The sequence below is a fragment of the Apostichopus japonicus genome, chromosome 8 (genome assembly GCF_037975245.1).
Source record: "Apostichopus japonicus isolate 1M-3 chromosome 8, ASM3797524v1, whole genome shotgun sequence".
In the NCBI taxonomy this organism is placed as follows: Eukaryota; Metazoa; Echinodermata; class Holothuroidea; order Aspidochirotida; family Stichopodidae; genus Apostichopus; species Apostichopus japonicus.
The window spans coordinates 5,673,645-5,686,919 of NC_092568.1; the positions used below are offsets into that span (position 1 = coordinate 5,673,645).

Genomic DNA, 13,275 nt, shown 5'->3' on the forward strand with positions numbered 1-13,275 from the left:
AGATTGATGAAAGCATCTAAACTGTTCAATCCCATGACTGCTTGAGTGACTTGCTTTCTGTTACAGGTTGTAATGCTCCAGTGGATTTAAGATAGTCTAGACAAGACTAGGCTTTGTCTATTCAAGCTTAGCCAGATTCTTTCCATTGGCATGCACTTATAAAATTACTCATTTGGAAAGAATGGAGGCATTTCTGCTGAAAGGGACCATTAGAGTAGGCTGCACCTATCAGTCAACATTTTTGTACAGCCTTTTGAATGCCTTCCCTTGATCTTCTCCATGTATGTTAAGTCTGTACCTACAGGTGGTCTTAAAAGTGATAGGAAAGCTTTAAAGTTATTTTGCTCATGTTATATCACAACAACTAGTGTGATAAAATTGTGTTGTGTTACGCTGAATATTTCAACATGCCAAAACAATGTGCTTTTGTTGGCATGTAAAAGTTTTATGCAATATGTGACATCTTGAAAAGAAACTCAAATTATTGAGATGTTAAATGCTAACACAGGATGTCTGTACCTTGTAAGATCCCTCCAATTATTGAGATGTTATATGCGTACACAGGCAGTCTGTACCTTGTAAAAACCCTTCAATTATTGAGATGTTAAATGCTTACACAGGAGTCTGTACCTTGGTAAAACCCTCCAATTATTGAGATGTTAAATACTAACACAGGAAGTCTGTACCTTGTTAGATCCCTCCAATTATTGAGATGTTAAATGCTTGCACAGGAGTCTGTACCTGGTAAAACCATCCAATATTGAGATGTTAAATGCTTACACAGGAAGTCCGTACCTTGTAAAAACCCTCCAATTATTGAGATGTTATTTGCGTACACAGGCAGTCTGTACCTTGGTAAAACCCTCCAGTTATTGAGATGTTAAATACTAACACAGAGGAAGTCTGTACCTTGTGTGTCCCTTCAGGATCACCATGATTAAACCCCCTCTTTTCCATCTATCTGTCTGCTGCTGCACAGATCTTCAAGACGATTGGAAAGGTGGCATGAAGGTCAAGGAGCGGATGGAGGCAGAGGGGTTTGAGGTGACCAAGTTCAACCTAAAGAGGCTGAGCATGCTACTTCAGAGACAAGACCAGCAGGTGCCGTTTGAAATCCCACCAGTGAGTAATAACCTAACATGGGTTTAATGTTGGAAATGAACAGAAGTACGGGCAGGTCCTGGTAATCCCGGCTGTCATTGCAAAGCCTTCCCCCCACCTCCCCCTCCCCACCTGTTGTAACATTACACAGGATAAATAACCAATGTCATTTCCTCTATAAAGACAAAGCTGTTCATTAGGATCTTGTAGAGATTATAAACTGCACCTTCAGATATAATGCCTCAAAATCATGAGTTGAATAGTCCCAAGTTTTGTCTTCTTGAAAAGTACAAATTAGTGACATAACACCCTTTTAGCTGAGAGAGCTGCCAATATGCTAAGAATCTCAGGATCCAACTGATGACCTGATTCAGTCATAATGTGGCCTAAAAAACATGCTTTTTTTAAAAATATATATATTGTCAAGCTTTCAAATTCTTCTCTTGATCACTGAACAACACTGTACTTACTTATAAAGTAACTATATAAGTAAATTTTTATAATGTTTCAATATTGACCTTATTCAATGGAAAAAGAAAGAAAAAGTCAGTCACATATTTCTTAAGTCTTAGTTGTATCATTGGTTAATTATTTGAGCCATCTTTTCAGGTCACAAATGGTCAGTAAATGTTTCTTTCTCGGCTTTTCTCATAAATGAGAGAAAAATCTCCACAGAATTTACTGCTAGAATCGCACATGCGATTAATGCTCTCCTGGTGAGGACTGGAAGATAGTTGTTGAGAGCAGATATTTCATACAGATTTATACATACACAACCCATCTATTCAATTAAACCTTCCTTCCCTATTGTTTTCAGGAATCGTTAGCATTCTACAGAGACCAGTTAATATCTGACCAGAAAGACCACTTACAAGAGATTGGTACAGAATGAGAGATCGCTGACCGCGAAGGTTAGAGATAAATTCCACCAGAAGATTTTTTGAAGCCTGTTACGCAGCATTGAGGGAGTGTTTGTAAGGTGATCCCTGGTGATCCTTTAATCTCAAAGGATTAGAGAGCCTTGAACCATTATTACACTATCACAAATCCTTAATCCAACTCCCAAGTCTCCAGCCTTGCTGCTGTTCTACATACTCATAATGATGAAGAATTGATTTGCTTGAGTTTGACAACAATGTCCTGTACTGCTATAGTTAAAGCACTGATGCTGAATACCATACCTGACTCCCTAACTGTTGCCAATAAAGAAGTTGGTTTGTACATCGTTTGATTGCCACTGTGTGTGGCACATTCTCAAGGAGAGTATAGAATGCTTTAAATTCTGTAACCGTTTTGTACCGTATTCAATGACTGTACTTTCAGCTTGTTCAACAGACAAAATTCAACTTCTGCTGGTATTATTATCAGGAACTTCAAGACATGACATTGGTCTGATGCGGTTACAAGGCTGTTTGGTTGGTAATATCGTTGCATCATTCTCACCATAGCAATGTACATACCGTTCTTTTTTCCTACAGTATCTCTATCTTTCACAGTAGTGAGACATGAACCTACTAGAAAACCATTCTAAGACCTTTAGTGTCTCACCAGTTTATTTGAACTGAAGTTTTTATGTCCAAATATCATTGGTGTAGTTTTTGGAGTAGACTAAAGTAATTTCATGGTTACAGTGAGTCATCATTCCACTATTTCACCAGCATGTTGCAGTTAATTCAAGGCAAAGATGGTTTCTTGATACAAAGAGTAAGTGGTTTAAGCTTCTCTTCATGCAACTGTTTTAGCTTGGTATGGGTTAGCTTTTTGAGGTTTGAGTTACCGTATCAAAAACAAAACAGCACACAACAGGTCTGGTCCCTTCAAATAGAAATTCTCCAATTGTCTTAAGAATGGTCAACTTTTTATTGGTACTGTTGTAATGTAAGGCAAGTTACTCTGTTGGAGTTTTAAGCATATAATAGACCCCCACCCCACCCCAAGAGAGTAAATACTGTATATTGAATTTGGTTGTAACTGTCACTCTGAGCAAACCATTTAAATATTCACACATATAATGGGATACACTACAATCTAATGTTAAAATAAAGGGATTGTGATGTGCAAAGATCAGCACACAATATTATTCATTTAGTAATACTGTTTTTTTTTTACTGTTTTCATGTTGATCTGTTCCTTGTTGAAGTCAAAAGGAATCTTTGTGTTGGTGATTTGTGTTTGTAGGTTTGTGTGTGTGTGTGCATATGCATGTATTATATGTGTATGTATGAATGTATTTAGGTATGTATGTATGAAGTCTTGGCTTGTAAATGTCTGGCTTGTAAAGTCATAAAGTCAATGCTGGTTGATTGTCATACTTGGTATGTGGACGCAGTACAATGAATAAAAGACATGCATTGTTGAACGTAGGTCAAGATTTGTTAACGTTAGAAAACATTGCAACCTGATAGCTTCAGAAGCAAAGCTAGTTCAAACTGTCCCATGTGGTAACTCTGTTGGTGTTTCATTCACACAGAACCTGGAAATATTGTAATGAATGTCCTCATATAACACATGGCAAGGAATTGCAATGCCTGTTGGTTCTCTGGTCTAAATAAAGGCACTAATTAGTGTTGATATGTCAGCTTTACAAACTTTATACCCTCACTCAATGGGTGTACACTCTTACTCAATGGGTGTCCACCCTCACTCAATGGGTGTCCACCCTCACTCAATGGATGAACACCCTCACTCAATGGATGAACACCCTCACTCAATGGGTATACACCCTCACTCAATGGATGAACACCCTCACTCAATGGATGAACACCCTCACTTAATGGGTGTCCACACTCAATCGGTGTACACCCTCACTCAATAGATGAACACCCTCACTCAATGGGTGTACACCCTCACTCAATGGATGAACACCCTCACTCAATGGGTATACACTCTCACTCAATGGGTGTCCACCCTCACTCAATGGGTGTCCACCCTCACTCAATGGATGAACACCCTCACTCAATGGGTATACACCCTCACTCAATGGATGAACACCCTCACTCAATGGATGAACACCCTCACTTAATGGGTGTCCACACTCAATCGGTGTACACCCTCACTCAATAGATGAACACCCTCACTCAATGGGTGTCCACCCTCACTCAATGGATGAACACCCTCACTCAATGGGTGTACACTCTCACTCAATGGGTGTCCACCCTCACTCAATGGGTGTCCACCCTCACTCAATGGATGAACACCCTCACTCAATAGGTATACACCCTCACTCAATGGATGAACACCCTCACTCAATGGATGAACACCCTCACTCAATGGGTATACACCCTCACTCAATGGATGAACACCCTCACTCAATGGGTATACACCCTCACTCAATGGATGAACACCCTCACTCAATGGATGAACACCCTCACTTAATGGGTGTCCTCCCTCACTCCATGGGTGTCCTCCCTCACTCAATGGGTGTCCACACTCAATCGGTGTACACCCTCACTCAATAGATGAACACCCTCACTCAATGGGTGTCCTCCCTCACTCAATGGGTGTCATCCATCACTCAATGGGTGTCCTCCCTCTCCTCTTCATACTCCTTAATGAGTCCTGCTCACACATAGAAGTCTCTCTTACAAAGTGACAGATAAAATCACTAGCTCCACCCAGAAGCTTCCTTTAGTTTGATACACAGTCATGTTGGGTCAGCACTACCCCTCCCTCTGTGATGGACTTCGAACGTCATATAATGGTAAGTCAGATAAAGATATATCTCTCTGCCTTTTAACAATCTAATCCCATCGAGATAAGGAGACGCTTAATAGCGCTGTAAACTTCACTCTTATCAATAAAGTGGGCAATATGTATCTGTGTACTAAAGAGTGTTAATTGAGAGGAGAAGATTTCGAACTGATTTTCCACTGATATTCCACTTTACTACTCTTAGAGTCGGTACATCGAAATGGAGGACTCTGATTGGTCAATTCTACCTACCACCTGATTATTAATGAATGGTTTTAAAAAAAATGGCCTTGAGAGTTAGCGCAAATCTTCAGTTGCGAGACACTTGAAGACAGCACACACACACACTGTGATGAATGCACACACACACTCGTTATATGTATGTTAACTAGCGTTTGTTGACGACTGTTCAACCTGAAACAAGACCACAGTGTATTGTGTGAAGCAATTACAACCTACATTGTTGTGAAAGGTACGGGAAACAAAGGGTGTCTACGGAATACAAAGAGTGTCTACGGAATACAAAGAGTGTCTACGGAATACAAAGAGTGTGTACGAAAAACAAAGAGAGAAGATTAGCCAACAGGTATTTATTATAATACCGTTGTATATCTTGCAAGTCGTCTACACAATCCCTTTTTAACTTACATACAGCACAAGGAATGTAATTCTATACGTGCCCTAGTTAATTGACCTTGCAAGCCAAATAATAGCCTTCGTTTTAAATATATATTTTTTTCATTGTTCGTACTAGCTTTACTTTGTTATTCAATTAAGCCGTTATCTTCATCGTAAGTTGTTTAGCCTTTGATTTTATTTGTTATAATTATTAGCAGCTTTTTTGAGTGATAGTACAGACCAAAACGTGACGGGAGAACACAAAGTAGAGTCTGAAGGTTGAATCCATCGATACCGGATATTAATTAAGGATGCGGTAATTAGAGAAACTGTTCAGTGAGTGAACTATGCGGTACAAATTTGAGAATAAGTATAACCATCACTTATTCCATGCCGAATATGTGATGAAGTGTGTGTCTACATGTATGAGTAACGCCTAGGCATGTTAACATTCAACTCCGAAACTGAAGTGTAAAGTGTCAATGATCCTTTGTGTGGAGGTCATTTTGGGGTCAAGAAAGGTAAACGTCGGACAACTTTGTACACACTGTATCTCCAAAAAGTAAAGCTTCAAAACAAATATTAGAATTGAGTCTATAAGATAATCCGGGGCTTCCCATGTCTTCTCTACACCCGCTCCCCTCCCCCGACCGATATCTGGCTCAGCCATTGCTAAGCATGTTCCTGTCACAATGCGGTTGACAAGTTCACAACCGACTCTACATTTGACCACGGAACGCTATTCTAGCAGCTTCCCGGCCTGATTTGACCTTATACCAATGGAAAATACCCAAATTATCGCGTCCTTGAAGATTTGTACGGGAGCGTAGAAGGGACATATCAATTGACGTTTTGAAGAGATACAACAGTTCGTCAAAATGAACAAAATCTGAAAACTGACGACCAATACCAAATCGTCAAAATAGCCCTCCACCAAAACGTTAATTGACCGAATTTTATCATTCGGACAAGGTAATACCACTCGACAAATCATGTAGTTTCAGATTTTTGTCATATGGACGATTTGGTATGATGTTGTCATAACGTCTATTTTCATATTTTTGTCAGCCTGACGAGTTGATGCATCGTGACAAAACATCAATTTTCAGATTCTCGACACTTGAGAATATATCGTCAAAAACGTCAATTTTCAACATCATATGGCGAGTTGTTGCATCTCACCAGAACGTCAATTTGTTTGTCCCGTCTACGCTTCCGTATATATCTTACGACCAGTTTCACAGATTCGCTGACGTGTCATTATTGAGCCGTTCAGTTGGTTTCCCAGCCGCAATTAACGTAACCGTATCCAGTTATTCTATGAAATTGAAGCAGCACGCTTCATTGAATTAATGGCTCACAATTTCTTTGTGTGGTATGATTAGTAAAGCACTAACAAGACCAGATGAACCGCCTGTACTTTTCATAAGAGACCGCCAACACAGTTGAAAAAAAAATAGCGTATGTCTGAATAGGGAGTTGTTCCATAACAACTCCCTGGTCTGAATGCTTTACTGTATCTGGGTGTATGACGCGAGGTTGATATAAACAGCCTTTATTCTTTGCAGCTAGCATTGCCTGGTTGAATGGGGGGGGGGGGGGGGAGTTAGGCTGGCAATAAAGGGGAAATCAATTTTGTTGATGGGGAAGGATCATGATGAAGCTAGTGTCATGTAGGTCTAGGCGGCGATCATAAAAATGTAGGCCTGGCTTATCAACACATGCACAATTTGCAAGCAAGAAGCGGACCCTTGCATGTTAACCATGCACGTATACCATGCCCCCACGTAGCTGGTATAGCCAGAGAAATGTTACTCTCAGAGCAGGGAGTTGTTCTCTGGACAGAAAGTGAGTATAGTTCGTGTGTATAGTTTTTCAATTTTGACTACAAAAAGAAAAGAAATTCACTCTCTTACAAAAGCAAAGTTTCAGTTAAGTGTGGGTAGGGTGGGGGGCGGGGGTTGAGCGCTTGTACACTGAAAGAAAATGGGAATAACAGTTTGTAACGCTATAATACTAAGGAAACCGTGCTTATTAGATCATGAAGTCATATATGAAGATTATATGACGAGCCATTGTTCGAGTCGAACACTATATAGCGTGGTCATCTGAATAATGTATTGAGCCTCAGTCAAGTTGCCTCTACCATTCGGTAGCCTTTCGATTCTTTTCTTGTCACATGTCATTAAATCCGATAAATCGACATATACAACACCTACCCATGACGTAGGTATCTGTTTGTCCAGATAAAGGAGCAATATTCCGTTATGTCCAATGAAGGGGTGTTAATGGTCTTGCCTATCTTATGTTCGATGATACAGTCATAAATGTTTTCAGTTTGGTCTTGAGTTTCTCAAATAATGTTATGATTCTTCCGACTTTGTTCTCGAAGCATCTGGTCCTTATTTCATGAAGGAAAATTTATGTCACGAAAACAGTTATGTTGCCAAGAGACCTCGATGACCCGCCCGTTCAGGACTCGGTAAAGTGAGCGTGAATGCTGAACAGGACAACTTGCAGCCAATATCACTGAAGGAACTTTTAGTACCGAGTCTAACCCCTGTATCTCTCGTATTGGTTAAAATATTGCTACAATAATGCAGTTACTACTTTTAATTTTAGGCCCATCTAATGCTGCCATTTATGTCAGGATTAAAACTGCTCATTTTCACAATGGAAAATATAAAGACAAAAAAAAAACACATTTCTCGAACTAATGCTTCTATGAAAAAAATCACGTTTTGACTAAGTATCTGCTTCCTGGCACCCGGATACCTCCTAGACGAAATAGTACTCAGCTGTTTTAAACAGTTTGTTGTCACATTTATCTCTCTAACATTATAAGATTGAAAGAGGGAAGGAAGGGGGTTGATTCGTTGTGATTAGTTTACTTGTGGAACAGTTGGCAAAAGTAAAGATCAAAGGTTGTCCATTTAGGGTTATTTCAAAACAAAACTTTCGAAAAAAAGAACCAGGGAAACGAAAATGTAAAAGTAAACAACAATTATAATGTATTTGTACTTTAAGTGAACGTAAAATAAGGAACGTTAATTGACATAACAAAGCAATGATTACAGAAGATTCACGTGTATCAACAGACTACTGCAGTATAGCTTTCCTCACGACGTTGTTTACTCGAAGCAATGGCCACATTAAGAAACGACCTGACCTCATTGATAAATAAATGATTTATTACTTCAAAAACCTTGAATTTATGAACTGTAACGAGCATAAACAGACGAAAGGCAGATTAAATATAGCTCAGTGGAACAGTTACGGTATACTTAATAAGTCATTAGAAAAGAGATATGTACATCATTTAATGATCATTGGTATTGGCACCCAATATGCTAAACGAAAAATTAATGGTCAGTTGGTCACTCACTTTACTATACCACCCTTAATTAAAGTATCTTTCCTCGTTGAGACACTTTGATTTTCTTATTTAGAACTACTCAAAGACTTGAAATATTGTGGAGATTTAGAACTACCAGGAAAGGACCTTTCAATATTTGCGTTAGCATGCTTAACTTCGGGGTCAATGTTGATGACATTGATAAGTTAAAAATCGAGCTGATGAAAACCAATAGGAATGAATAAAAAAAAACAGTTACATGACACCTTGTGTTATGACCACAAAGAAAAAACCTTTAAGTAACCATCTGTAATGCACTTGGAATGATTCCAACATATTTTAGGGCCATCCTACAGCCTGACCCCACCTTCTACCAACCCAAATATTGACACCTAAAACCCAACTCGATATTCAAGAAGATTTTTTTCTAATTTGTCTTAGCTTATTGTTGTCTTAGGACAAAGGGTGAGTTTCGGCTCGAATTACATCACCAATTAATATCTGGACAAATTTGAGAAAAACATTCCAGTCTCTACTAACATGGATGAATCCCTGTATGGTAACTCAAGCACAGTTATTTATAATGTTGTCAGTGGTGATGGGATGAGTGGGTAAGGGGTGGGGAGAGGAGTGGGGGTTGGGGAGAGCTTTGATCATAACATGGAATTATTAACCTGTGTGGGTATTACTTACAGATAGGTCTATTGGAGATAGTAACTGGTACCTCATCTCGGGGTGGGGGGGGGGGAGACGTTTATTACATTAGCCAAATCCAACATTACATACTGTAATTATTTGTATTTATTTGCATTTATCAATCTGTGACATACTGTTATTTACAACACTATCAGCTCTAAAAAAGATCACACAGGAACATTATTGATGATATCCGTTTTCACTCGTGATAGTACATCCTCTCTACTACTCCCCAGGTGGGGATTCTAGTAGTATCAATACATGAGTGACGTCATTACCGACGGAAAATTATAATTGTCTTCTTCTCACATGACGAGGATATAGCCTATGCTAAATAGGTGCGGCCAAACTTCCCATTACGTCATATATCCACTTTCATGCAAACATTACCTTTCAATGACTGCTACTACGCTGCCCGCCCGTTCCTCCTTCCTTCCCGTCCCCTGACAAATAGATATATAAACGTCCAAATGGTGCATTCTAATGCACATTTAGACTTTTAGTTATGCCTATGATTAGATTTAAACGCACGGCTCCACTACCAAATATTCTTGACTTTTTGTTTGAAGGTTGGAAAAAGAGTGTGTACACCGCGAGCAGTGGTCAAATTGTTCTTCGAATGAATTTAAAATTCCCCAGACTGAGTCATAGTTTTCCCCCGACTGAATTACCCCCCTCCCCGGTCTGAACCACACCCCCCCCCCGCACCCCGACTGAACCAGGCATGGGCTCCTCTGTGCACATCATTGCTCTGGCATAGTGAGTCACTAATTAATGATAGACACAACTTACTATCAATTGGAAAAAAATATGAAAAAGCAATTTTCAAAATTAGAAACATTCTCCTGAGATATTTCGTGGTATTTACAAAGATGCAATTCATTGCAAATGATGGCAGACCTTGAATTGTGTAGAATTGAAAACCGAACGCTCCGCACTAATTTTTGATTGGTTGCTTGGTTACCTAGATGTTCCATCATTGGTCTCTTCGGAAATGACCCCCCACTTCTTATAGTCGTTGCTCCTGGCATCTCTAATTCCACCAAACTCGCCAGTTCTGTAAAAACCTTGAGGATTAGGAAGAATATGACACCTCAACTGATTTATAGAAAACGTCAATATTTATTCAGATATGCTCGCCATTTTGACGAGTTAGTGCATCACACCAAAATGTCAACTTTCAATTTTCGATCAGTTGGTATTGGTCAGTCGACAAAATGTCGATTTTCAGATTCTTGCCATTTTGACGAATTCTTGCATCTCATCCAAACGTCCGTCGACATGTCCCGTCTATGATTCCGTACACAACCCAAGTTTGGACTATGACGTCGTTGTACCACCATGCACGTTTTGAGTTTACAAGAGAGATTACAAGCAAAGACGTCACATACACAAGTACACATACGTATGCACACACATAGACAAGTACACGTACGTATGCACACACATACACAAACACGAAATCACCATCGCTTGCCTTATAGATTGATGTCTTCGACCAGGAATTGAAAGGGAAAATAGTTGAATTAGGAGATCATTCATGTTCAGAGATGCCTTCATATCCAGTGGCGGAGCGTCCATACAGTCACAGGGGCGTATCCAGGATTTTCCAATAGGGGGGCGCCAGGCATGAATGATCGCCGTCCTGGGGAATGGGTCTAAGGGGAGGGGTGTACAATTTTTGCTTTCGAAGGGCTGAAATGCCAAATGGTGTCATATGCATGGGCGGCGATCAGTACTTCCGAGTGGGGGGGGGGGGATATGACCTTGTTGACTATCTAAGCGTAGCGCCACCATGAGTTGGCGCGAAGCGTACAAGAAAATTTTGGGATTAACAAACCCTCTAGATGGCCGGAAACGGCACTTCCCGAGGTTTCCATGCGGCATATACCCAACTTTAAAACAGGGATGTCATGTCCAAAATATCTCATATTCAGGATCCAAAATACTTTTTTTTTAATTTCGGGTGTTATTTTGGGAAAATTGCCCCTGTCAATCTTGTTTCAGGCGCAACGTTAGAATGTTCGAGAGCTCTTTTATATTATTCGATGAAGAAAATGGCCTCATGCAGGCTATTATAGGCCTATACACATGCAATACACAATTACACATAGTGACATTCCTAGGTACCGATTGCTAGGGCATCCAGGTGAAACGTGTATTAAGCATTACCCTGGTTACATGAGATTCTCAGCTGTTCGAGGGAACATGTACGTGTGTAGGCCTACTATAGGGCCTATATGAATACTATGAGGGTACATATATGTACTATATCAATACCGTGGGCGCAATAATACATTTTGTTGTTATAGGGCCAATGAAGCCTACAGTCAACTATTTTTGCTTTATAAAGACGCTTTATTTGAAAAGATCGCACTGAGTTTATTGTAGGCGAGAAATGAAGCTAAAAAAGAGCCGTACATTAACGAAGATGCATAAATGTAGGCATGAAAATATTCTTATCCCTGGCATTTGGTGGGGGGGGGGGATATGGTGCATTACATCCCCTCCACCCATTTTCATGGGGGGATATATCCCCCCTCCACCCAGGATCGCCGCCCATGGCCATATGTGATCCATTTTTCGACCTTAATAATAAGGTTAAGGTTAAGGTTAAGGTGGAAACACTTGGTAAAGCGCACATTACTGTAAAAACACTCAATGGCGCTGAACAACAAAACAATTATAAAAACGATTTCTTAAATAAATGAGTCTTTAAAGCAGCTTTAAAAGCAACATTTCCAGTAAATATGGACACAAAATGCACAATTTAGTACGGCTGGCATGTCACTTAGTGTTTATAGTGATAATACAAACACAATTACCATCTATGTTTCTAAAACTATTATGCCGCCGAACTTCGCCAGAACCTTTTTTTTGGCAAACAAAAAATAAAGCATACGGGAGGGGGGGGGGGGTTGAGCGATCACCGACATCTCACATAAAGGTCGTCATAAATTTTTTTTTTTTTTTTTTTTTGCTAAACTTTTTTTTTTTTTGGTGACGGCCAATAGGGGGGGCGCGCGCCTGTTGCGCCCCCCTGGATACGCCCCTGCAGTCAGAGGGGGCGCCCTTTTCAGCTTTTTACCACTTTTTACTTATTCTCGATTATTTACTTTTTCATCGCGCTCTCATCTATCTATATTGAAATTTGTCACATTTTGTTGGCGATGACACCTATTTATTCTTCGTTTATCTGCAAATTAGCAAGGCCAGGAAAGGGTCATTTCCGGCGATCTAGGAAGTATCTTTACTCAAAAAATTTTGTACGCTCCGCGCCAACCTGTGGTGGCGCTCCGCTTACATAGTGTCGGAAGCGCCCCTACATACCATTCTCGCCCCCCCCCCCCCTTGACCAATACCCCTAGCTCCGCCACTGTTCATATCAGTTAGAAATGCTTCTTTGAGCCCAAACCCGAATATTTCCACTGGAGTTTTACATACTTCACTATCGAACAATTCACAGTTTCGCTGCAGATTACCAGTTATGTGATCTTGGAAAAACGCAATTAACCAAACGAAAAAAAAAACATATAGACACCTGTGAAAGTGTGTTCTACAAATTCTAGCCCGTTTAAATTTGTAGATGGTGTCAAAGGAACTTTCCATGACGTTCTGATCCTTAACATTGATATTCAGGAGGTGTTAAAACTAACAAATGCAAATGTCAAAGTGTGAATAACTATTTTTACAGTGGCAGTAAAATTGCTAGTTGAAATTTTTGATCACGGCTGACAAACAATCTGAATGTCTAGCATAATCTGGGGACACTATACGGACAGGTGATACGGATGGCTACTGTATATCATAAGAGT

At 39.9% G+C, this 13,275-nt stretch overlaps 2 protein-coding genes across 3 annotated transcripts in view; one reads left to right on the forward strand and one right to left on the reverse strand.

Annotated features, from left to right (window-relative positions):
• LOC139970703 (leucine-rich PPR motif-containing protein, mitochondrial-like) overlaps positions 1–3,181 on the forward strand; it is a 40,311-nt gene extending 37,130 nt beyond the window's left edge. Inside the window, exons 36-37 of the mRNA XM_071976607.1 lie at positions 980–1,122; positions 1,919–3,181. Coding sequence (XP_071832708.1) covers positions 980–1,122; positions 1,919–1,993 — 218 coding nt within the window. The 3' untranslated portion in view covers positions 1,994–3,181. The remainder of the gene's footprint in view (positions 1–979; positions 1,123–1,918) is intronic.
• Positions 3,182–8,397: 5,216 nt separating this feature from the next.
• LOC139970706 (protein CEBPZOS-like) overlaps positions 8,398–13,275 on the reverse strand; it is a 32,081-nt gene continuing 27,203 nt past the window's right edge. For both annotated transcript variants that reach the window (XM_071976618.1, XM_071976617.1), the window contains one exon: positions 8,398–10,527. In XM_071976618.1, coding sequence (XP_071832719.1) covers positions 10,494–10,527 — 34 coding nt within the window. In that variant the 3' untranslated portion in view covers positions 8,398–10,493. The remainder of the gene's footprint in view (positions 10,528–13,275) is intronic.